This window comes from Microcebus murinus, chromosome 26 (genome assembly GCF_040939455.1).
Source record: "Microcebus murinus isolate Inina chromosome 26, M.murinus_Inina_mat1.0, whole genome shotgun sequence".
NCBI lineage: Eukaryota > Metazoa > Chordata > Mammalia > Primates > Cheirogaleidae > Microcebus > Microcebus murinus.
In genome coordinates this window covers 17,361,318-17,387,586 of record NC_134129.1, presented here as the reverse complement: position 1 = coordinate 17,387,586, position 26,269 = coordinate 17,361,318, and the positions used below count along the sequence as shown (strand labels likewise).

Below are 26,269 nucleotides of genomic sequence, written 5' to 3'. Positions count from 1 at the left end.
GGAAATTTTCTTAAAATGTTTAATCACATTTCAATCCTGATTAGACACTGATGAGTAAGCAGATGAGGGATGTGAATAATCGAAATAACTTCTGTAACTGCACAGGGGTAGAAAAGTATTATATAAGGTTATCTTATTACAGTACTATTAGAGGAGGTAACTTCCTATTTGTGGTTTCTCTTTAGATCAGTGGCTATTGCTAATAAACGCTGTAAACACAGGTGCTAAATGACCCTGGGTGATTTTAATTCAGCAGAACTGGGGTGGGAACCAGGAACACAGTAATTTGGGAAGTCTCTAACCAAGCAGTTTTAACCAGTCTTCTCTATCAAATCAATTAGCCTAATATAAACATTAACTTCTGTTTCTTAGACACATAATTTTGAGTAATGTGGGCCAGGAATACTAGATGGCAACAAAAAGCTAATATGAGTAATTGCTCTTTTCAAATAATCGACATATAATAATAAAATAATTATGATAAAATAACACTTGATCCAACATGTAATCTCAGCAAGAGGAAGATTTACCCGTTAGGAAAATATCACACAAGGTTTTAGATGTTGGTATTCTATTTTAATACATACAGGTTCTCAAAGCCCCAACGGAAAAAAAATATTAAAAGGTAAAATACTATTCCATAAAAATTGTAGCAGCTGGCACACAAAGACTGAAGCTTTCCAAGAAAAAATTTAAAAGGGCACGCTAAAGAGATAAACAATGGAAAGTCAAAGGTTTTCAAATGCGAAATGAACTGAAATCAGTAAAGTTCACAGCTCATTCTATTACTTGTTAAAAAAACAACAAGTAAACAAAAAAAACTATCAATTCCAGAAGGAATTTAGTATATGAGGATATACAGGCTCACTAAACAAAGTAAGGGAATTTCTTAAGATTGGGTATATTTGGACTAACTATTATGATGAACAGGAAACTAACTATAATAACCAACTATTGTTATTTCCAGGAAAAAAATATTCCCCCCAATATTGACATACCTGGTCAAACTGAAGATCTTCACCCCTCTGAAGAGATCTGGACAATAGCTTCTCCTACAAAAAAAAAAAAAATATTAAAAAATAAAGTATAAATACAAACTATTAGAAATCTCCTATTATGATAAACAGTTTAAACTTAAGAGTCAGTTTTGCTTTTTTTTTTTTCCCCCATTTGTAACTAGGTTGTTTTGAAGACAGGTAAACCTCTACTTGGAGCAAGGTGGCACGACTAGGATTCGATGCCTTCATCATCCCCGAGTGTGGCTCTTGAGTCACAGCCCTCAGCCGGGTCCCCTCCAAACCCAAGAGAATGGCATTGTCCCGTGGTCACCCTGTGACAAATTCAGTTCAACAGCTCTTAGACCACAGCGTAAAACTCAACGTAGCGCTTATTTAGATTCAAGTTCAACAGTCCACAGCATGTGGTGTTCATTCGTTATTTCTTTTGTTGATCGATTGCTTCATTCATTCACTCATTAATTCCCTCCAGTGTTTACCGAAAAGCAGCCCAGTAGAGATTATGAGCATGTCCCATGTGGCCAGATGGCCTTGGTTTGACAGCTCTGGCCTGACCTTAGGCTGGGGACTTACCGCCTCTGGGCTTCAATTTTCTCATCTAAAAAAAACAGGCTGATTGTCAAATACTGGTATCAGTAATATGCTAGTTTAAGAAAAAAACAGGAAGCTTTTCATTTTTCTCTCTACACTGTGATAGTTCAAAGAAGTATGGAATTTTCTAGTCCAAGAAACCATGAAAAATAAGCTGGTATACTGCCTGGAACCATTGCTTAGGAAAAGTAGTTTCTTTCCTCAAAATGCCCCCTTATATTATTTAGACATATACCCATTGCCGAGCCAATTCTTCTATTAATAATTTGATAATTTCCTAGAGTTGAATGATGATTGATAGTGCTACGGGCAAGGTATCATCTCAGCATTTTATACATTAACTCTTGTCTCCTTACAAATTTTTTAAGTCTTGAAAGTAAATTAACAATTCAGCACACCCTGTACCAAGTACCTAATCTATTCCCTATACATGATTTTTTTTTTTTTTTTTTTTTTGAGACAGAATGTCACTCTGTTGCCCAGGCTAGAGTGCCATGGCGTCAGCCTCGCTCACAGCAACCTCAAACTCCTAGACTCAAGCAATCCTCCTTCCTCAGCTTCCCGAGTAGCTGGGACTACAGGCACGCACCACCATGCCCAGCTAATTTTTTCTATATATTTTTAGTTGTCCAGCTAATTTCTTTGTATTTTTCTTAGAGACGGGGGTCTCGCTCTTGCTCAGGCTGGTCTCGAACTCCTGACCTTGAGGGATCCACCCGCCTCGGCCTCCCAGAGTGCTAGGATGACAGGTGTGAGCCACCTCGCCCGGCCCAAGAAGACACTTTTTAAAAATACATATATATTGGCCGGGCGCGGTGGCTCACGCCTGTTATCCTAGCTCTCTGGGAGGCCGAGGCGGGCGGATTGCTAGAGGTCAGGAGTTCTAAACCAGCCTGAGCAAGAGCGAGACCCCGTCTCTACTATAAATAGAAAGAAATTAATTGGCCAACTAAGATATATAGAAAAAATTAGCCGGGCATGGTGGCGCATGCCTGTAGTCCCAGCTACTTGGGAGGCTGAGGCAGAAGGATTGCTTGAGCCCAGGAGTTTGAGGTTGCTGTGAGCTAGGCTGACGCCACGGCACTCACTCTAGCCTAGGCAACAAAGTGAGACATTGTCTCAAAAAAAAAAAAAAAAAAATACATATATATTTAATATTCTCAAAAAATAGTGGAAATTGCAGAGTTTTTAAAATGCTTGGCCTAAACCAAATACATAAGGTCGAAATCAGCAGGTGATTGGTAAAAAAATCTTTTTTTTTCCTATCTTCTTTTCCAGTCATTGGCAATCTAAAAAAATTAACAAATAAACTTGTATGTGCCTGGTTCATTACTGAGGATTGATCCATCTTCTTTTAGGAAGAAAGAAATCTCATGTATTGGATTGAATTGCATAGTTTTCGAGCTACAATTTCAATCACCGATTGCCCTTCTTGAATCTACCTTCTAAAATGAAAGTGAAATTGTGGCTAAAAACCTAGCTCAGCTAACCTTAGAAATGTTCTGGCCTCCTTAACCTCCTTTTATTATGGTTTCTAATGTGAGGATGAAAAAGCCAATTCTTGCATTTTTTAGCGTTCGATTAAATTCTTTCAGCAAAAGCCATTCGCATTTGTGCTTCTAAGGTTCTCTGTAACCTCCTGTCCCGATGGACCAAGAGCCATGCACCACCCTCCTTGACTCTTACAAGCCCTGCATGCTATTCTCTTTAAAGTAACTCTGTAAGACTTCCATTACAGAACCCCATCATCTTGCATGGTTGTTCATTACCTAAAAGGGTACAGAATAAATTTCCTAATAAATGAAACCACAATAAAAGCATTTGAAGCTATAATGTAAACATTGTGGCAATATTAGATTCAATGTATTTTGTATCATCTAATCTTGATGTATCATCTAATCTTGATGCTATGGATTTCCAATCTACCCAGACCTGGATATAAATGAAAACAAAGCACGCAGAGCTGTGGCCTAGATAAGAAGAAATTTTGTTGTTATATACAGGAGCGTAAGGGATAAAACTGGTAAAAATACGACAGGGCTTTGGGGTTTTCCTGGTATATCGGGAAGACTAAGCAGGAATGACTCTTCTCTCCTATTTGTGGGATGATGGAGTAGAAACATCTATGTTCTGATGGAATTCTCACCACTATTAACAATATTTATAACCTCATTTTAGATTACATAGCAGATGCCTCTGAAATTATCTGTTGAATGAATGAATAAGATACAGTCAGCATCAGACTACTGCAGAAGAACTATTAGAAGCTCTGGCTAGATATAATGACATCATGTTTCACTAGAAGAACAAAAGACACACAACACAGCTATGTTTTCTTAAGGCTAAAGTCAACGTGGAACGCAAACCTTTGAAAAGCACCTTCTCTACTGAGTAGCCCCCACCACAGAATCAGAGAGGAGAGAAATCTGCCTCCTGGTCTCCAGGAACTCACATCCGAGGTGATAAACATGCAAGCAATTAACTATAATATGACATAATCACAATCTTCGAGTATGTGCAGATTTTTATGGCAGAACAAAGATTCACTTAGCTTTGGGGAGGATCACTATGTTAGAAAGAACATATGGGAAGTCTGGAAGGATGAGTAGATTTTTTAAAAAAACAGGAGTTAAAAGCATTTTATTTTTTTATTTATTTTTTTTTTTGAGACAGAGTCTCGCTTTGTTGCCCAGGCTAGAGTGAGTGCCGTGGCGTCAGCCTAGCTCACAGCAACCTCAAACTCCTGGGCTCAAGTGATCCTCCTGCCTCAGCCTCCCGGGTAGCTGGGACTACAGGCATGCGCCACCATGCCCGGCTAATTTTTTATATATATATCAGTTGGCCAATTAATTTCTTTCTATTTATAGTAGAGACGGGGTCTCGCTCTTGCTCAGATTGGTTTCGAACTCCTGACCTGGAGCAATCCGCCCGCCTCGGCTTCCCAAGAGCTAGGATTACAGGCGTGAGCCACAGCGCCCGGCCTTTAAAAGCATTTTAGATTGAGAGAAAAATAAGATCACCCACACCAGGTCAGAAAAATAGATAGAAGGTATTTCAAGTACTAAAACATACGACAAGGTAGGAGAATAAGAAAATATTACACAAACTTTAACAAGGCAATGAAGAGCCTGGAAAGAATTGTCAACAGCTTGGATTTATTCCATAGCCATGAAAAGCAAGCAAGAGTTTTTAAGGCAGAAGGGTGATAATATTTGTGTTTTAGATGAAGAAAAGGTTTTCCAGCTACATACAATAGCTAAAACGTCTGTCTTCAATCTCTTCTCCCTCTTATTGTTCAACCGCTGGATTATCTATCATAATAGCATTTACAACTCTTCAGAAACCGAGCCAAACATTTGTTTTCAGTTTCTCTCTCTCTTTCCTTCCCCCTGCCATTGGCTCTACTTGCACAGAGCTCTTCACATTCTGCAAGTATGACTCACGAAATGTAAGTGCAAAAATACGTTCGCTTGTCTACTGGAAGTATGCTTAGGGTCTTGGCGTTAACTCACAGAATCTTCTAAAATCTCCTTCATTTCCTGTTATCTTTTATCTATCTCCACAAATCCCACTGGTGAAACCCATTTTTGTTCATTTGTGGCCCGCAGTAACTTATCAAAGTGGATTCTAAAGCGGCTTTCAACATCACCACCAGCCCCTAATGTTTTTTTTTTTCCAAGTAGAGTATTTCCTTTGGAAAATCTGTATTGTAATGATTCATGCAAAAGTCGAGAAAACGTTTCAGATCTGGAAGTCAGCTCTACTCACCAACGGTTCAGCCATTACAACTTCAATTTTCTTTTCAGCTTGAATGGCAAATTCTGCAAAGAGGCTCTTAATGACATACTCCCCAGGCTTGACGTCTGGGTCGATCGTGATGTTGGACATGATGATATTCTTCCTTCCACACGTGGGATGAAAGCTGGGAGAAGCACAGTACTTATTCACTTTGCTGACAGGAGCCGAAGCTAAAAGAAACAAAAGAACCCTGCTTTAGCAATCAACTCAAAGAGGCCCCCCATCCCCACTTTAATTAATACGTGTCCTGCCCCTACCCCATCCAGATCTCCCAATCTCCATTTCTGTCTATTTCACGCCACCTCCTAACGCTCTGCCTAACATAAGTACGATTTAGTTATACATTGTCGTTATTATGTCCTGTTTCTTTCTCCACCCTACGACTGTGAATTGCATAAGAACAGGGACTCTCTTTTATCTTCTTTGTTCCTGGTGAATCCCAAGAACAACACCTGGCATATACTAGGTGCACAATAAATACTTACTCAATGAACAGACCTTAATCGGACAGTCAAATGCAACGAAGGAGAGAAAACAGATCTGGGTAAATGAAACAGGAACGGGCTTAGGGGACTGAAAGGCAATACTACTTTGGAAGACATGCCGGGGAAACGGCGTTCGCTGAAGAAACTGCACTTGAACTTGGGCCTGAATGATGAAAAAGCAGCAGCAAGGCAAAGCACTAGGAACAGAAAGCACAAGACTAAATGTGCTCCGGGAGGCCGGGGCAGGAGGATCGCTTGAGGTCAGGAGTTCGAAACCAGCCTGAGCAAGAGGGAGACCTCGTTTCTACTATAAATAGAAATTTATTGGCCAACTAATATTTATACAAAAAGTTAGCCGGGCATGGTGGCGCATGCCTGTAGTCCCAGCTACTCGGGAGGCTGAGGCAGGAGGATCGCTTGAGCCCAGGAGTTTGAGGTTGCTGTGAGCTAGGCTGATGCCATGGCACTCACTCTAGCCCGGGCTACAGAGTGAGACTCTGTCTCAAAAAAAAAAGAAAAAAAAATTTTTTTTAGTTAAAATGACCTCTCAAATAACTTGCCTTTACTGTCTTCTACTTCCTTAAAAATTAAGCACAACCAAATATTCCAAGGTATCATAATTGCATGTTTAGAAATTTGCCAATACAGCCAAATTTTTAGGAAAGACTTTATTTCTAAGTTATCATCCAAGATAGTAACATTTCAAGTTTGAAAACTGAAACTTCATCTCCATAAATGGGGATTAGCAAAATAAATTATTTTTATAATCTAATAAACTGAATTCCATACAGACATTTGAAATAACATTATCAAAAAATACCAAATGGCATGGGAAAATGTTCAAAATATAGTGTTAAATGCAAGAAGAATCATTAAGAATAGATATATATATAAATGAAATAAAATTAGGAGGCAGGAAAAATATGTATGGTATATAATAGGTACAGAGTTAGTCACTTTCATTTCTATGCATGAAGCTCTAATGAAATTGATTAGAAAAAGAACTATGCCCTCAAATTAAAACAGGACAAAAGACATGAACAAATTACAAATGATACAATAGAAGAGGTCCATAAACATGAAAATTATATTTAACCTCATTAATATTCTAGAAACAAAAATTAGATAACATTTTTTATGTATTAAAGTTGTTTCCCCCAACTTTGTATTCCATCCTAATGTTTAGCCTTTTTTTTTTTTTTTTAAATTTGAGACAGAGTCTTGCTTTGTTGCTCAGACTAGAGTGAGTGTCGTGGCGTCAGCCTAGCTCACAGCAACCTCAAACTCCTGGGCTCAAGCGATCCTCCTGCCTCAGCCTCCCGAGTAGCTGGGACTACAGGCATGCGCCACCATGCCCGGCTGATTTTTTCTATATATATTAGTTGGCCAATTAATTTCTTTCTATTTATAGTAGAGATGGGGTCTCGCTCTTGCTCAGGCTGGTTTCGAACTCCTGACCTCGAGCGATCCTCCTGCCTCGACCTCCTATTTAGCCTTGGTAAAAGATGTGTGAATTTTTCTCATTTCTGCTAATAGGAGAAAACCAGGGATAATCACTCCAAGTAGGGGAAAAAGAAGGCTAGCTTCCACATTACTGGAGTAACTTGATGTTACTAGAATTAAATATTTTATATTGCCAAGTAGTAATATTTCTCTACATGCTATTACAGAATTTTGAAACATTTACATAAGCTTATGAAAGAATAAACACATACTGTTAGAGTATAATTCCTAAGAACACAATTCAGGCTTGAATTAGAAACTGGAAAAACCCAATGCCATATTAAACATTCTTGGAATATAAATCTACTAAACTCTAAGACAGTGATAAGAATAAAGCCAAACCTAAATAATTAAAATCCGGGGATCTAAAAGCTGGCATGCCTAATCCTTCTCTTAGATAAAGTGCAAATAAAAAATAAATACCAGTATTTTGGGATGGCTTATTCTCCCTATAGCACTGTACTTAGTATACTTAATATATTCTTCGTGCTTATAAGACCCCTATATCCTTATAAATTTAAATTCAGTCAAAAAGAAGAGACAAGTAAGAAGAGACATAGTGTATAACCCTTAAAGTGATATGTGTTTAGGTTCATTACTTTTTTTCTGCCCCCATCATTCTCCTCTGCACAATATTCCAAATAGTAATATCCCTCAAAATAATAGTAATTCTCAGCAGTTGAGGTATTTTGGAATCCCTGCAGGTAGCTAAATGTAGTCTAAAACGACCCTGAGGCTGGGCATGGTGGCTCACACCTATGATCCCAGTACTTTGGGAGGATGAGGTGGGAGGATCCCTTGAGACCAGGAGTTTGAGACCAGCCTGGGCAATATAGCAAGACCCCATCTCTCAACAAAAAAAATTAGCTAGGCATGGTGGCGCCTGTAGTCCCAGCTACTTGGGAGGCTGAGGCGGGAAACTGCTAGAACCCAGGAGTTGGAGGTTGTGGTGAGCTGTGATCACTCCACTGCATTCCAGCCTAGGCAATAGAGCAAGACTCTGCCTCTAAAAATTAAAATCAAAAAATAAAATGACCCTAGTGAAGTCTGCGAAAGCTGACTATAGCTCACTCACCTCTAAGAAGAGGTCTTTAGGGATAAAAATTACTACTTTAGGCCGGGTGCGGTGGCTCACACCTGTAATCCCAGCACTCTGGGAGGCCGAGGCAGGAGGATTGCTCAAGGTTAGGAGTTCGAAACCAGCCTAAGCAAGAGTGAGACCCCATCTCTACTAAAAACAGAAAGAAACTCATTGGCCAACTAAAAACATACAGTAAAAAATTAGCCGGGCATGGTGGTGCATGCCTGTAGTCCCAGCTACTCGGGAGGCTGAGGCAGGAGGATCATTTGAGCCCAGGAGTTGGAGGTTGCTGTGAGCTAGGCTGATGCCACAGCACTCACTCTAGCCTGGGCAACAGAGTGAGACTCTGTCTCAAAAAAAAAAAAAAAAAAAGAAAGATTTATATAAATAATAAATTGTTGTATACTATGGAATTGGTTATTAATTAGAATAATTATTACTTACACACTATATTGGCTAACAATAAAAATTTTGATGACCACCTATGAAAGAAAAGGTATAAGGTAAATAGATTTGAAACAAGAACAAAAGTCAAAAATATCCCTGAATTTAAAAAGCCATTGCAAAATTTGTAGTTTCAAAGGCAAGCCTATCTCCCGCAAGTTATTTTGTGGCTATCAACAAACTGACTCTAAAGCTTGTATGGAAAGGCAAATGACTCAGAATAGCCAACACTAAATACTCAAGGAGAAGATCAAGTATGATACTGGCGAAAGCACAAATAAATCAGTGGGAAAGAATAAAGAGCCCAGAAATAGACCCACGCAAATATACTCAACTGATCTTCAGCAAGAGAGTAAAATAAATTCAATGACAAAAGGAAGACTTTTCAACAAATGGTGTTAGAACAACCAGACACCCTTATGGTAAAAAAAGAAATCTAGACATAGAACTTACACCTTTCACAAAAATTTACTGAAAATGGATCATAGATCAAAATGTAAAATGCAAAACTATAAAACTTCTAGAAGATAGGAGAAAATCTAGGTGACCTTGGGTTTGTTGGTGACTTTTTGGATAAAAAGTCATCATCTCATCAAGGCCGGGCGCGGTGGCTCACGCCTGTCATCCTAGCACTCTGGGAGGCCGAGGCGGGAGGATTGTTCAAGTTCAGGAGTTCGAAACCAGCCTGAGCAAGAGCGAGACCCCGTCTCTAGTATAAATAGAAAGAAATTAATTGGCCAACTAATTTATATAGAAAAAAATGAGCCGGGCATGGTGGCGCATGCCTGTAGTCCCAGCTACTCGGGAGGCTGAGGCAGGAGGATCGCTTGAACCCAGGAGTCTGAGGTTGCTGTGAGCTAGGCTGACACCATGGCACTCACTCTAGCCAGGGCAACAAAGCGAGACTCTGTCTCAAAAAAAAAAAAAAAAAGTCATCATTAAGATCCATGAAAGAAAAAAATTGTAAGTTGGACTTTATTAAAATAAAAACTTCTACTCTGCAAAAGACACTATTATAAGAATGAAAAGACAAGCCACAGATTGGGAGAAAATCTTTGGAAACATATACCTGATAAAGGGCTGGGATCCAAAATACATAAAGAACACTTAAAACGCAACAATAATAAGAAAAAAAACAACACATTTTAGAAATGGGCACCAGATATGAACAGAAACCTCACCAAAGAAGACATGCAGATAGCAAATAAGCATGCCAAAATATGCTCAACCTCGTTTCTCCAGGGAATTGCAAATTAAAACAATGGTATATACTACTACATACCTATTAGCATGGCTAATGTCCAAAACACTGACAATATCAAATGGTAGTAAGGGTGGTGGAGTGGAACTCTCATTCGTTGCTGATGGGAATGCAACAAGGTACAGTCACTTTAAAATAGACAGTTTGGTGGATTTTTGCAAAACTAAACATGCTCCTACCATGTGATCCAGCAGGCATGTCCCTTGGTATTTACCCAAGGGTGCTGAAAACTGCCCACACAAAAACCTGCACATGGGTGTGTTTATGGCAGCTTTGTTCATAATTGGTAAAACTTGGAAGCCACGGAAATGTCATTCAGTAGGTGAACGGATAAATAAACTGTGATACGTCCAGACAATGGAGTATTATTCGGGGCTAAAAAGAAATGAGTTATGAAGCTCTGAAGAGTCATGAAGGAAATTTGAATGCATATTACTAAGAAAAAGAAGCCAATTTGAAAAGGCTACAAACTAAATGACATTCTGGAAAAGACAAAACTATAGAGACAATGAAGAGATCAGTGGTAGCCAGGGCCTTGGGGAAGGAAGCGATAGATAGGAAGAACACAGAGGATGTTTAGGGCAATGAAATTCCTTGATATGATACTATAGGGTGGATATATGTCATTATACAACTGCCAAAACCCATAGAATGTGCAGCAGAAACAGTGAGTCCTAATGTAAACTATGCGATTTAGTTAATTAAAATAATGTAGCAAAATTATTTCATCAATGGTAACAAACACACTGACAATAAGGAAAAATGGGCCTGGGAATAAAGCAACTCTCTGTACCTTCTACTCAAGTTTTCTATACAATCACCTGAAATCACTCTAAAAAAAAAAATAATAAAGTCTATTAATTTAAAAAGGAAAGAAAAGAATAACAAGCTTACCCCATCCCTGTCGGCCAGAACCAAAAGTGTCTTGGAAGAGGCAGAACAAATAAACGACAGCTCGAGCTAAAGCTTACAACAATAATGTGCTTGGATCAAGCTCAAAGACAGGAAACAGTTAGTTCATAAGGCAATTAAAAATAAAATGTCAAAAACACAAATCAGTTTATGTGGTAGGCGGATTAAAGGCAGAAACAAAGAAAGTCAAATGGGTATAAGGGAATCACAGCAAATTTTATCTTCTGATAGGGCCAGCTGAATTGGTAATGCCTTTCAACTAACCGTCCAGGGGAAAACTCCATTTGAAAGCAACTGTGTGTGAAGATGAAAAAAAAAATACATATAAGTAATGTGTGCATTATGTGTGTTGAGAGGCGTAACACGAAGGCATCACTTATGACTTCGGTGTACAAATGCAGTTTATCAAGAGCAGGGAATGAGTTGTAAGACAAGGTAACACGTCAAAATCCTTCCACGTTAGCGAAAAACATACCAAATACTGTTTACATCTGATGGAATTGAAACACCATTTAATACACAAAATACCTTAATAAAGTATTATCTCTTTTAATTCTAACAAGCCTATTCTTATTTCAAGTGATATGCTGGTAAATGGCTCTCTTAAAAAAAAAAAAAAAAAAAAAGTCCCAATTTGCAGCACCTGCCAATACCCCTGGTGTAAATATTTACACCACGGCTGATTTTAAGCCACCAATGGTTTAACAATTGGCTTGTAGGAATTAGATACAAAATATCACTCTTAGAGTCTATTTATGATGAAGAAATTGACTCCAAATTAAAATCACTTGTCACATGGGCATGGTACCACTCTGATTTCCAACAACTTTCACAGTAGTGACTATTTCTGATTTCTGCCAGAATTACCAAGTTCTGATATATCCTACTTTCAAGGTCTAGATTCTTAACATAGTATTTGCTTAGAATAACCATTTCCCAAATCAAGTATTTTGGTTGCATCTTTTTTTTTTTTTCTTTTGAGACAGAGTCTCACTCTGTTGCCCAAGCTAGAGTGCCGTGGCGTCAGCCTAGCTCACAGCAACCTCAGACTCCTGGGCTCAAGTGTTCCTCCTGCCTCAGCCTCCCGAGGAGCTGGGACTACAGGCTCATGCCACCATGCCCAGACAATTTTTTTCTATTTTTAGTAGAGATGGCGTCTCACTGTTGCTCAGTCTGGTCTCAAACTCCTGACCTCAAGCAATCCTCCCACCCCAGCCTCCCAGAGTGCTAGGATTACAGGCGTGAGCCACCACCTGGCCTGGTTGCATCTTCAAATTCATTTGCATAAAAAGGGCTAAAGAAAAAAAAAGGCTTCCCACTTTGATTAGACACTTACTTGTATTTTCTTTTAACTTTCTTAAAGTTAGTTTTATTTTTCCATTTTTAATTCTGTCATCCAAGTGGAATTTATTTGGGCTACTGATATTAAGTAAAGATATTATTTTATTTTTTTCCTCAATATTTAATCAATTCTCCTGGGTTCATTTACGAAATTCTGTCACTGATTTTATTCACTACCATAAGCTAAATCCACATTCAAATATGCTTTCTGGGCTTTCTATTCTGCTAATAATCTATTTTTGTGTCAGTATCATACTTTTAATTAGTATAACTTGACGATAGGTTTTCTTACTCTTTGACACAAATATTCCTATTTATACACAACCTTCAGCTGTTGTTACTATACTTCCAAATTTATGCATGCCTTCACAAATTTATTTGAGACTATATGACATCTTTAAGACTCCTTGTCTAAGGTTGGGCACGGTGGCTCATGCCTGTAATCCTAGCACTCAGGGAGGCCGAGGAGGGAGGATCGCTTGAGCGCAGGAGTTTGAGACCAGCCTGAGCAAGAGTGAGACCCCAGACTCTACTAAAAATAGAAAAATTAGCCAGGCGATGTGACACATGCCTGTAGTCCCAGCTACTTGGGAAGCTGAGGCAGGAATTGCTGAGGCAGGAATCAAGGATCACTTGAGCCCAGGAGTTTGAGGTTGCTGTGAGCTATGATGACGCCACTGCACTCCAGCCAGGGCAACAGAGAGAGAGGGGGGGGGAAAAAGACGCCTTGTCTAGTAGCTGACACATCCTCCACTAACTCATCTTCTTTTAAATGCACAGAAAAATGTATCCTCTCCTTAGCAGGAGCTCTATCTATTAATTCTATTCTCAAATACTTGCTTTCTATTTTGTGGGAATGAAATCATCTTTGCTCACTATTCAGTCCAAGGTTTCTGCTTCTTGTTCAATTTCAATGGATAGAAAAATTAAGACTTTTGCTCGTTCTTTAGACAGCTGTTCCTAAAGTGTTTATTTATCCTAAACTAAACTTTCCCATTGAAAATAGTTTCTAAACATAGAAGTCCCATGACATCTTTGGCACGTATCCAGTGTTTTTTTACTTGAAGTCTACTACAGAAATATCACTCATTATCAAGCTCAGGAGAAATGACCTCTCATCTAAATATTCCATTATTCACTCTGCCAGAGTTTCCTGCGGTTATTTTCTTGTGCTTTTCTGGTAACCTTCAAGAAGCTCAGCTGAGAAACGATTGTAAAAACCTAGAGATAACGTGAGATTTAAAAAAAAAAATGTGTATAGACCCGGCAGTCAGAAAACAAGGGCCCTAGTCTTGACTTGGCTACTTAGTATCATTATAATCTCGGCCAAATTATTTAACGTCTTTTGCTTCTCTTGTAGCAAATGAACAAGGTGAATTATGTCTCAACTAGGAGTATGTATCAGAAGCAAGGAGAAACATTGTTTTCATTTTTTTTTTTTTTTTTTTGTTCTCCACTCCTCCTCCCCTCCCATAAAAATATTCACCGCCAGGGAAAAGGCTATTGTGGTCGACTTCTCTCCTCTGGCTGGGGTATGGGCCTGGGGAGATCGGCACAGGGCAACCTTCAAGTGAGAATCTGGACACCAGGATCCTGCAGGATCTATCCAGCAAGCACAACTGGGCTCCCAGAAAGGCAGACAGCTGCACTGTGTAGACGGTGCAGCCATTTCCCCTGATGCCTAAGAAACTGAATGGAAACTGATCAGTGGGCGGAGTCCCCGCAACCTCTGAGGCTGAGACAAGGTGGGAAAGAGGGGCTTCCTCCTACTACCCTAGCAGGATGCTAACTGAGGCTCAAAGAGGCAGAGGCTGTTTTCCCTCCCATTGCTCTTGCAGTTACTCCTTAAAACACTGCAGCAGTCTGACCCACACTCGATTAGCAGATGAAGACAGACAACTGCACTCCTAACCGTATCCAGCATCCAGAGGTGAAGAGAGCAAATATTTAACAAACACTAGGAGCAAATACTATAGACGTTAAAAACACCCAAACCTGTTTCAATGAAAAACAGAAACTAAACAAGAGATGCTGATTCTTGCCTGATGGTTATTCAACACCATCCACGAGGTTATGGGACAATATAAATAAATGCATAATGTAAGAAAATCAAATCACTGTTATAAATATTTTACAAAAAGACATGAAACTTCTATATTAAGTAGCAATCGTTATCTAGAAGTGAAAAGGAATAAAAAATCTTGCATTCACAAATATAAAATAGGTGAGGATAAATTTAATAAGAAAACCATAGGACTTATGGAAGAAACTACAAGAACTTCTTAAAGGGCATAAAAGATATGAACACAGGGAAAGACATATTTATAGATGGGAAGATTTATTATCATAAGTATCAATTCCCACAAAATATATTAATTAGCACAACTCCAGTTAAAATTTCTTTTGTCTGGGTTATACTTGATAAAACTATATTGGAATATACGTAGAAGAATGAACTCTCAAGAAAAGCCAAACAAAATATTTTTAGAATCTACAAAGAATATTTTCTAAATCAGATGACAATATAACTATATTCAAAACATACTATCAAAATTCAACATTAAACAACTATATCATAACAATAATCAACTCACTGGACATAAATATAGATAAATCAGATTAATGTAAAAGAAACTCCTTATTCCAAAATAAGAATTCTGCTTTTCTCTTTTGATGCCTTTAAAAAAAAAAAAAGAATTCAACATGAGCAAAATTAGAAGTGAAAGGATGATCTATTTAGTAATAATGTTGAAACATCTGGTTATTCATCTGGTGAAAAATAAATATGCTATATTCAAAAACCAAAGACCTGATTGGATATGAATTTAAAAATTCATTTTTCAAAATCTTAGAAGAAATTAGGAATCTTTATATATATATAATCCAGGTAGAAGAAACCTGGAAGCAATATAGAAAACCAAAATAATAAAAGGAAAAAAAAAAAACAGGAGGAAGATGAATGCATTTAACCAAACAAAAGTGTAAAACATCTAGGGTAAATGACACCATAAACAAGAAAGGACAAAGTTGGAAAAATATTATTCTAATGTAGACGACAGAAAATATAAAGCATTCAAAGAGCTCTTGCACGGTGTCTCACGCTTGTAATCTTAGCACTCTGGGAGGCCGAGGCGGGAGGATTGCTCAAAGTCAGGAGTTCGAGACCAGCCTGAGCAAGAGCGAGACCCTGTCTCTACTAAAAACAGAAAGAAATTAATTGACCAACTAAAAAAAAAAGAAAGAAAGAAATATAAATGCCCACCTAAGTACACCCCACTGCAGAAGGTGTTCTGAACAAAAGAGTAAGTATTCTTGCCCCTAGAGCAGGGCATAAATTTCTTTGATCTTGAGCCTCTCTGTGCAACCTTCTGATGATAAATTAGTTTTGGACAAGCTTATGCCACAAAGAGAGCAAAGGACGGTCTGCCAGCTCTAGCATTAACGTCCACTTGGCGAACTTCTCACTGTGGATTAGTAAATTGGCAAATTTATCAAAACTTGATCATCACACCATTTATTATGACTTCACGCCCTGAAAAAGATTTCACATCCACTCTCAGCATTCTGACAAAGCCAAGCTTTCCCACTGGATCCTGAATTTTGCCAGCCGTCCCTGGCCACACCTTAAATCAGAATCAACGTCGCTGGAGTACAGCACAGGCCCCTGCATGTTTTTGAAAGCTCCCCAAGGTCATTCTACTTAATGTGCAGCCAGGGTTGTGAACTTCGCTATCCTTCTAAAGTGGGATACCTGCCCCAATGCATTGATTTTTTTTTTGAAACAAGAGTCTCAACTCTGTTGCCCGGGATAGAGTGAGTGCCGTGGCATCAGCCTCGCTCACAGCAACCTCAAACTCCTGGGCTCAAGCAATCCTCCTATCTCAGCCTCCCTAGTAGCTGGGACTACAGGCATGTGCCACCGTGCCCAGATGATTTTTTCTATATATATTATTAGTTGGCCAATTAATTTCTTTCTATTTATAGTAGAGACAGGGTCTCACTCTTGCTTAGGCTGGTCTCGAACTCCTGGACCTGGAGCGATCCTCCCACCTCAGCCTCCCAGAGTGCTAGGATGACAGGCGTGAGCCACCGCGCCCGGCCTATTTTATTTAAAATTAACTTAGATCACTGAAAATTTTCAAAAGCACTATAATAAGTGAAGAAACAATCTTTATATAATACAACAAATAATATCCATCAAGCAGTTCAGAGAAATTTAAATAAATGCATGTTAGGGCGTTAGCAAAGTGAAGAATCGATGAAACTGTTCAAAATTCTAGTTTTAAAAATTCAAATATGATTCTCCCAGTTCGTATTAGAAATCCTGATGAATTGTTCTCTCTCTCAGGGTTTCAATTCCTTCACTTCCCAGGCCTCAGACCTCATTGTCTTAGTGCCTTGTCAATTCTCTGATTTCTCATTCTCTGTGATTTAATAGGGTGAGATTTCAACAAGTAAGTTTTAGAATTGGCATTAATTCCTCCCTGCACCTTCTATTCCATATCTAGTCTAGTCATCAAACCCCATCACGACTAAAGTAATCGTTTTTTTCTGCCTGGCTAAATTTTAAGTTCAGAACCAAATCATATTCTATGTAGATTCCTGAAAAATCTTCCTTCACCCTTCTCCCTCCCTTTTAGCAGATGAAATAACTTCACATGGCAGCTGCTCTAATTTGGGTACTTGAGCCTCTAAACCTCATATGCAAATCTGATCCCCAATGTTGGAAGCGGGGGCTAATGGGAGGTGCCATGAATGACTTGGGCCTGTCCTTCCTGGGTGTTGAATGAGGTTTTTGTTTTGTTTTGTTTTGTTTTGTTTTGTTTTGTTTTTTTGAGACAGAGTCTCACTCTGTTGCCCAGGCTAGAGTGCCGTGGCATCAGCCTAGCTCACAGCAACCTCCAACTCCTGGGCTCAAGTGATCCTCCAGCCTCAGCCTCCAAGTAAGCTGGGACTACAGGCATGCACCACCATGCCCAGCTAATTTTTTTTTTCTGTATAGTTTTAGTTGACCAATTAATTTCTTTCTTTTTTTTTTTAGTAGAGACGGGATCTCGCTCTTGCTGAGGCTGGTCTTGAACTCCTGACCTCAAGCGATCCTCCTGCCTCGGCCTCCCAGAGTGCTAGGATTATAGGCGTGAGCCACCACGCTCAGCCTTGAATGAGTTCTTGCTCCATTCTTTCCTGCTGTGAGCTGGTAGTTAAAAAGAACTTGACACCTCTCTCTCTCTCTCTCTCTCTCTGTCTCTCTCCCTCTCTCCAAGGACGATGGCTCAAGGTCAGGAGTTCAAAACCAGCCTGAGCAAGAGTGAGATCCCATCTCTACTAAAAATAGAAAAGAAATTAATTGACCAACTAAAAATATATACAAAAAATGATCCGGGCATGGTGGCGCATGCCTGTAGTCCCACCTACTCGGGAGGCTGAGGCAGGAGGATCGCTTGAGCCCAGGAGTTGGAGGTTGCTGTGAGCTAGGCTGACGCCACGGCACTTATTCTAGCTTTGGCAAAAAAGCCTCTGTCTCAAAAAAAAAAAGTAGTAACCTTAACTTCAATAACATTACCAAGGCCATTTTATTAAAATCACCTTTTACTTTTATTCCGCAGCACTGCTATCTATAATAAAAAATGACTCATTTATCCCATTCCAAGATACACTGGAGGCAAGAAAAAAAAATGACTCATTTATACATTGTTCCAAAATACTACTGTGCAGATTGTTTTAAACAAAAAAGGATGCACTTAATGTACCCCGTGCAAGTCTGTTTATTATGTTACATTGTTACTATATTACACATTAATGGATATTAGTTCATTCTTCATTCTTTATGAATGCCTTAACTACTTTCTGTATCATGTGTCAATAATAGAACTGAAAATACAGCTTATAAAACAATTCATATGATTTCTACTATGACTTGTGATCACATTTGCAATTCATTGTCTTCTGAGAGGAACAAGTTTAACAAAAAAATTGGAATTGGGCTTTTACATCCTTCCCCATCCAAATGGATTTCTCTTCAATTCTCTTTTTGTGTATATATATATTAAAAAAACCACCCTTGGCTGGGCGTGGTGGCTCATGCCTGTAATCGTGGCACTCTGGGAGGCTAAGGCGGGAGGATCACTTGAGGTCAGGAGTTTGAAACCAGCCTGAGCAAGAATTAGACCCCGTCTCTACTAAAAATAGAAAGAAATTAATTGACCAACTAAAAATATATATACAAAAAAATTAGCCGGGCATGGTGGCACATGCCTGTAGTCCCAGCTACTCGAGAGGCTGAGGCAGGAGGATCGCTTGAGGCCAGGAGTTGGAGGTTGCTGTGAGTGAGGCTGACGCCATGGCACTCTCTCTAGCTTGGGCAATAGAGTGAGACTCTGTCTCAAAAAACAAAACAAAACAAAAAGACCACCCCAAAACTTTACTGATTTGAGCAAAATTTAATAAATTGGGAAATAGCATGCTTAATACAAACCAGCTACTGGATCTAAAATAAAACTCAGGAATTCCACCAAACAGGTGATGTCCTGCAGCAACACACAGCTAGAGACTAGGAGGAAGAAGAACCAAGACAGCGTGGCTTACTGCATCCCGTACAAGGTCAGCAAACTTGTGTTGAAACTCTTATCAGTGCAGTAAGGAGACAGCAAACATTTTAATAGTTACTTCCAGAAAAGAAGCCCAAGCGTTCGGGCCTGTAGTAGAACAGGCCAGAACCCAGTAATCTGGGACCCGGCAATGCCTGCAACAGGCAGGGTACCTCTCAGGTGTCATGTTTAAAATATGAAGCAATGAGGCCGGGCGCGGTGGCTCACGCCTGTCACCCTAGCACTCTGGAAGGCCGAGGCAGGAAGATCGCTCAAGGTCAGGAGTTTGAAACCAGCCTGAGCAAGAGCGAGACACTGTTTCTACTAAAAGTATAAAGAAATTAATTGGTCAACTAAAAACACATAGAAAAAATTAGCCGGGCATGGTGGCGCATGCCTGTAGTCCCAGCTACTCGGGAGGCTGAGGCAGGAGGATCGCTTGAGCCCAGGAGTTGGAGGTTGCTGTGAGCTAGGCTGACACCATGGCACTCTAGCCTGGGCAACAGAGTGAGACTGTCTCAAAAAATAAAATACATATATTAAGCAATCAGTACACAAAGGGGATCAAAATTGCCGCTAGATGTAAATACCAGGACAGACGGAAAGATGTGTAACAACTGAATATCGACATTGTTAGAGGTTTTAAGAAATCTAGTAACAGGCCGGGCGTGGTGGCTCACGCCTGTCATCCTAGCACTCTGGGAGGCCGAGGCGGGAGGATCGCTCAAGGTCAGGAGTTCAAAACCAGCCTGAGCAAGAGCGAGACCCCGTCTCTACTAAAAATAGAAAGGAATTAATTGGCCAACTAATATATATAGAAAAAATCAGCCAGGCATGGTGGCGCATGCCTGCAGTCCCAGCTACTCCGGAGGCTGAGGCAGGAGGATCGCTTGAGCCCAGGAGTTTGAGGCTGCTGTGAGCGAGGCTGACGCCACGGCACTTTAGGCCGGGCAACAGAGTGAGATGGTCTCAAAAAATAAAATATATATATTAAGCAATCAGTACACAAAGGGGATCACAAAGAGGTGCTGGGTGTAAATACCAGGACAGACGGAAAGACGCTAACAGCTGAATATCGACATTGTTGGAAGTTGTAAGAAATCTAGTAAGAGAGGCAGAAGATGGTATCTAGACCATATGGTACCAGGTAAAAAGCACCAGCGAGGTCCAGCCAAGAACAGATCTTATCCTAGCAAACAGGTGCATGATGCAAAGTCTAAGAACAGGAGGCTGGTCCGAAGGTAGTGAGTTATCTCACGTGATTGTTCACAGTCAGTTACAGATTGAACTCCTTGTTCTACTACTTTCCCCCCTCCTCACTACTGCACTTGACTAGTCTTAAAAAAAAAAAACACAAAAAAAAACAGGAAACTGTGGACCTATAGCTAGGAAGGTGAGTTTAATCCACAAAAAGGTATGTCAGTACAACCTCACTCTCTTCAAGGAATTTTTTTTTTTATTTGGTTGGTTTTTATTAAAAAAAACCATCATTCTCTTCAAAAACAGAGGCCCCTATTTGGAGGAAATAGAATGTCAAAGAGCATGACAAGGCAAGGCTCAGGAAGGAACACACACCAACAATTAGAGCCCGAGGCTGTGACACAAGGACGCGTAGTCCAGGCACTAGAAGGACGAAGATCAAAATTTGTGGTGAGGTTGGGCAGGTGCCGGATCACCTGGACTCGTGAACTGGGGCTGTCCTGAGCCCCCATCTTAGCATAGGACAGGCCCCACCCGATGTAAGGCTGAGTCTGGGCACTGCTACAATAGCAGGTGGACAGACAGACAACGGTCATGACATCAAGGCTAACGAAGCAGAGGTTTGAAACTCAACACAGACGTTCCACTGCCCTATTGGCACGCTCAGTCGCCTGTGAATACTGTGACCACCCATGCTAGACTTTTCTGATTTTGAATCTCATGATTAAACTATGTATCTTTATTCTCCCAGCACTCGGGGAGGCTGAGGCGGGAGGATCACTCAAGGTCAGGAGTTCGAAACCAGCCTGAGCAAGAGCGAGACCCCGTCTCTACTCTAAATAGAAAGAAATTAATTGGCCAACTAATATATATATATATATTCTATATATATATATAAAAAATTAGCCGGGCATGGTGGCGCATGCCTGTAGTCCCAGCTACTGGGGAGGCTGAGGCAGGAGGATCGCTTGAGCACAGGAGTTGGAGGTTGCTGTGAGCTAGGCTGACGCCACGGCACTCACTCTAGCCTGGACAACAGAGTGAGACTCTGTCTCAAAAATAAATAAATAAACAAATAAACAAACAAATAAATAAATAAATAAAATGGATTTATGAGTATGAGGTTTCTTTTTGGGAGTGATCAAAATGTTCTGCAATTAGAAAATAGTGATAGTTGTACAACTCTGAAAGACACTAAAAACTATCAAATTGAAAACTTTGTATTAAGTGGATACCACGATAAAGTCGTTTTAAAAAAACAGCAATAATTTTCCTCACCAAATTTTCATGATATGAGATTTGATGAATGTTTTATGCATGTAATGTGCCTGTACACACAGCTACACGCATGTGCACATGTGGTAAGTACTTACCACAATCCCAGACCCTTAAGAACTTCGATAAATGGTAAGCATTATTTCAATCAACTAACACACAGGCCTTAACTGAAATTTAAACAAATGCATAATGTGCTTTTTAAGGGATAGGTTTTTAATTATTTTTGCAATCCAAGAAAAGCATCTCTGAGTATGAAAAACTATTTATGAACTTCTGATTGTCTAACAATCCAAGTAATCTATTGCAAATATATTTTCTTAATATGTCATGTCTTATTCAGATTTTAACTTACACACTGGTGGTTAATACAGGTCAATCTATCTATTTTTATATCTGTGATAAAAACTGAATTCACTGAAATATCAGCTGTCATAAAAATACATATGCAAAATAAATTTTATAAATGAATATGATTACAAGAGGTATTAGACGGATAGTAAATGCATCTGTGACTGTAACATTACAAACATATAATGGAACAGATCTCAGTGCCGACTCTTGCTTTTTGTCTTATCGATTTCAGGGAACTAAGCCAATCTTTTAAATGATAACATCCTCACTACACAGCTGGTTTAACAGAAAGTTCCTGATTCAGGTTTTAAAAGAAGTAATGCCTAAAACTGTTGGCAAGGAGACAAAATCCGGAATTTAGGCCATATGAATGTCACTTCATTGTTGTAACTGAAAGAAATAAGCTCAACTATAATCAAACTTCAGCAGCATGGCATCCACATTCTGCCAGCTAAGCAGGCTCCGAAACCAGCGGGCCTCTAGTGATGAACATAAAAAGTAACATTTAACATTAATACAAGGCCGGGCGCAGTGGCTCACGCCTGTAATCCTAGCAATCTGGGAGGCCAAGGCGGGAGGATCGCTGAAGGTCAGGAGTTCGAGACCAGCCTGAGCAAGAGTGAGACCCTGTCTCTACTATAAAAATAGAAATAAATTAGCCAAACAACTATAAATAGAAAAAATTAGCCAGACATGGTGGCGCATGCCTATAGTCCCAGCTACTGGGGAGGCTGAGGCAGGAGGATCCCTTGAGCCCAGGAGTCTGAGGTTGCTGTGAGCTAGGCTGACGCCACGGCACTCTAGCCTGGGCAACACAGTGAGACTCAGTCTCAAAAAAAAAACCAAAAATCAAAAAACAAAAAAACATTAATACAAATCATGCAAATGCATCATATAAATAAGAAACATTATTATAATTAATGATAAAGAACCATAATACACACTGCTCTTAAGTCACACTCAGTGACAAAACCCATAGATTTTATTTTATTTTTCCTTTGGGAGGGTAAGGGCAACTATGACACACATAACTTATTTAATAGAAAAATTATTTTCTTTTTTATAAAGGCCATTAATACATTAAGTTTTTCCCTTTTCTTCCCAAGCAATTTAATCAAATGGAATTTAAGGAAATGTTATTTCTTTAAAAAAAAAAAATCACTAAGAAATTATTTTATTCATTCCTACTTCAGGAATGGTTCCCAAGAGAGATCACTAGTATAATATGAACGATCAAATTGTAAGAGGGGCCATCTATTTATGCTCCTGCCTTCTTGCCTATTGTGAATTCATTCCAACAACTGCATCTCTCACCTGGCATCTCAGTCACCTGCACGTTTACCACAGCCTAAATAAGCATTAAATACACAAGGAAGAACAAGACCATTGATCCAGGAGCAGAGAAAGACAGACCGAAGGGTGTAACTATGCAGTAATATTTGAAGTGAAGAACAAATGAAGTGTTGACTATCTGGCTAACCCAAGCAAGAATGAAAAATGAAGAACGCACTGGCTCTGGGAGGCCCAGGCGGGAGGATCGCTCAAGGTCAGGAGTTCGAGACCAGCCTGAGCAAGAGCGAGACCCCGTCTCTACTAAAAATAGAAAGAAATTAATTGGCCAACTAACAAATATATATAGAAAAAATGAGCCGGGCACGGTGGCTCATGCCTGTAGTCCCAGCTACTGGGGAGGCTGAGGCAGGAGGATTGCTCAAGGTCAGGAGTTCGAGACCAGCCTGAGCAAGAGCGAGAACCCGTCTCTACTATAAATAGAAAGAAACTAATTGGCCAACTAACAAATATATATAGTAAAAATTAGCCAGGCATGGTGGCGCATGCCTGTAGTCCCAGCTGCTGGGGAGGCTGAGGCAGGAGGATTGTTTGAGCCCAGGAGATTGAGGTTGCTGTGAGCGAGGCTGATGCCAGGGCACTCACTCTAGCCTGGGCGACAGAGTGAGACTCTGTCTCAAAAAAAAAAAAGTCATTTAAAAATAACCTTATTTTTATTATTCATATATACATTGACTTGGAAAACGTACAACAGCAACTACCGAAACTTTGTGAGAAAGCGCGGGCTGTCTTCATGTGTGACAGTCATTTGGGAAGTCGGAACACATAACGACATCTCTCATTTGACCTCATTACTGTGACTTGGCACGTATACCTTCTCTCTACAAGCTCCACGGGAGCAAAGATCACATCCCATTCTTTTTTCTTTCTAGCTGCCGCAGCATAGTAGATGCTCAATAAACACTGGTTGACTCAGAAGTGTTGGTGTTAGAAAACCTCTCCAGAAAGAGACAGCCAACTATTGTCCTTTTCCTAGGGTCTTAATATTTTTAATCCCCCCCCCAAAACAATAGAGATAATTGAAGATTAAAAAGATATCCACAGTTGCTGGAAAATAACAATTTCTCCCCCTATCCAAGGCTATGGCAGACATGGTTAGGAGCTTATTGAACACTGAGACTAGCAATTTCATTTTGGTAGTAACCTATTGCTTTACAATTGTAAAAACACCTTCAAGAGATATATATACTATGAATGCCCAGGGAAAATAAATAGGCTACCCGCAGACTGAATCATTATACCACTAAAAATATTATACTGCTAAAAAAAAAAAAAAGCTGTACAAACATCTGGTTTGGCTTCACTCTTGGATTCAGGAAACATGATTTTTTTTTTTGGAGACAGGGTCTCACTCTGTTGCCTGGGCTAGAGTGCCATAGTGTCAGCCTAGCTCACAGCAACCTCCAACTCCTGGGCTCAAGCAATCCTCCTGCCTCAGCCTCCCGAGTGGCTGGGACTACAGGCATGCGCCACCATGCCCGGCTCATTTTTTCTATATATTTTTAGTTGGCCAATTAATTTCTTTCTATTTTTAGTAGATGCAGGGTCTCGCTCTTGCTCAGGCTGGTTTCGAACTCCTGGCTTTGAGCGATCCTCCCGCCTCGGCCTCCCAGAGTGCTAGGATTACAGGCGTGAGCCACCGCGCCCTGCCCAGGAAACATGATTAAATGAGATTTGGCTGTGGCTGGTTACAGGGTTGAGGCATTGACATGTAGAAATATTTAAGTAGTCACAAAACAAGATAACCACATCGTTCCATAGATTCGCCTAAAGAAACTAAGTTTTCATAAGACAAGCTGCTATGATGTAATACAGTGTCCTCCTATAAGCATGTCTTCATTATAGCTGTATCTTCACGATAAAACTGTCTTCTATTTTTTAAAAAGTGCATGGCGAGGATAGGGAAAGGAGAGAGAGGGGAAAAGGGAGAGAAAAAGATTAGAAACTATATTTTAGCAAAAAAAAAAATGTATTCTCTGTGACTGTCTCCCTTTTTAACTAGTAAAAGCATTTAACTTTAAATTAGTCAGTAATTATCACTCTCCCAATATTTTAACTATGTATATTCACTTAGAAACTTTCCTAGAACTAAGATAATTTTCTGCAATCTGGCACAACTCTATCTCCATATGGGAGAATTACTTACAGATCAAAAATAAAGAGAAACACAGCCATCATAAATGCAGTATATTTGGCCATGTGCAAATGTCCTCGGGCTGTTACATTCAATAAAGCTTCATCTTAAGAGGGCTTTTCCTCATGTCAGTATTTCCTCTTTTTCTATCATTTGCTCAGAAAACAAAACCAAACAAATATGTGGGTAAAGAGTTAAAAAGGGGAAAAGATTTAAATTTAACCTCTCATATTTTATTCATGCGTTTGCTCAGGCAAAAGCAGCACAGTTGGTGGCAGGAACAACTGGGTTCCACGTCCAGCCCTTTGTCACCATCTGACCTTGGAGAAGTCACGATTTTGCTATACTTCAATTTCCTTTGGGCAAAACAAAAATAATAACAGAGCCCGTGTTCGCTTCATTCCTTAGCCGAATGCCACCTTAGGATGATAATTTTGGCAAAAAAAAAAAAAAAAAAAGTTTCTCAGCCTAGTCAGCAGGAAAAAATAAAGAAAGAAATATTAAAAAAAAAAAAAAGACAGAAAGAAAAAAGAAAAGAAAAGAAATAGTAAATAGACTATGGTAAGTAGTTTAAGATCTTGAGAGAAACAGCACCATTGATATAAAAGAAAAGAAATAGTAAATAGACTATGCTAAGTAGTTTAAGATCTTGAGAGACATAGTACCATTGATATAATGAAAAAAAAAATCAATATTTCAGGCAAATCCATATATCAGGAAGGGGGGGGTTGTGGGCAGAATAATAGCTCAATGGCATCAGTTTTATTGACTTCACTTTATTCTGAAATTAAGTCTGTCATCCTGAATGTTCAAGAACACTTACTATATATGAAAATCACTCATTATAACTTCAAGGACGGGGGCCAAGTCATCAGTGTATTAAATCGTCAGCTGCGTTAAGACAGCTTATGTGGCTTCAAAACTAAGGTTTTTGCGC

The 26,269-nt window shown here is 39.5% G+C and overlaps 1 protein-coding gene across 7 annotated transcripts in view; it reads right to left on the bottom strand.

Annotated features, from left to right (window-relative positions):
* The window catches only part of FRYL (FRY like transcription coactivator), a 234,853-nt gene that overhangs the window by 126,883 nt on the left and 81,701 nt on the right, over positions 1–26,269 (bottom strand). For all 7 annotated transcript variants that reach the window (XR_012915093.1, XM_075997948.1, XM_075997951.1 and 4 more), the window contains exons 4-5: positions 5,376–5,575; positions 999–1,052 (exon numbers count right to left, since the gene is read on the bottom strand). Coding sequence is in view for 6 of the 7 variants with exons in the window: in XM_075997948.1 (XP_075854063.1) it covers positions 999–1,052; positions 5,376–5,495 (174 nt within the window). In the remaining variant the exon portion in view is untranslated. The remainder of the gene's footprint in view (positions 1–998; positions 1,053–5,375; positions 5,576–26,269) is intronic.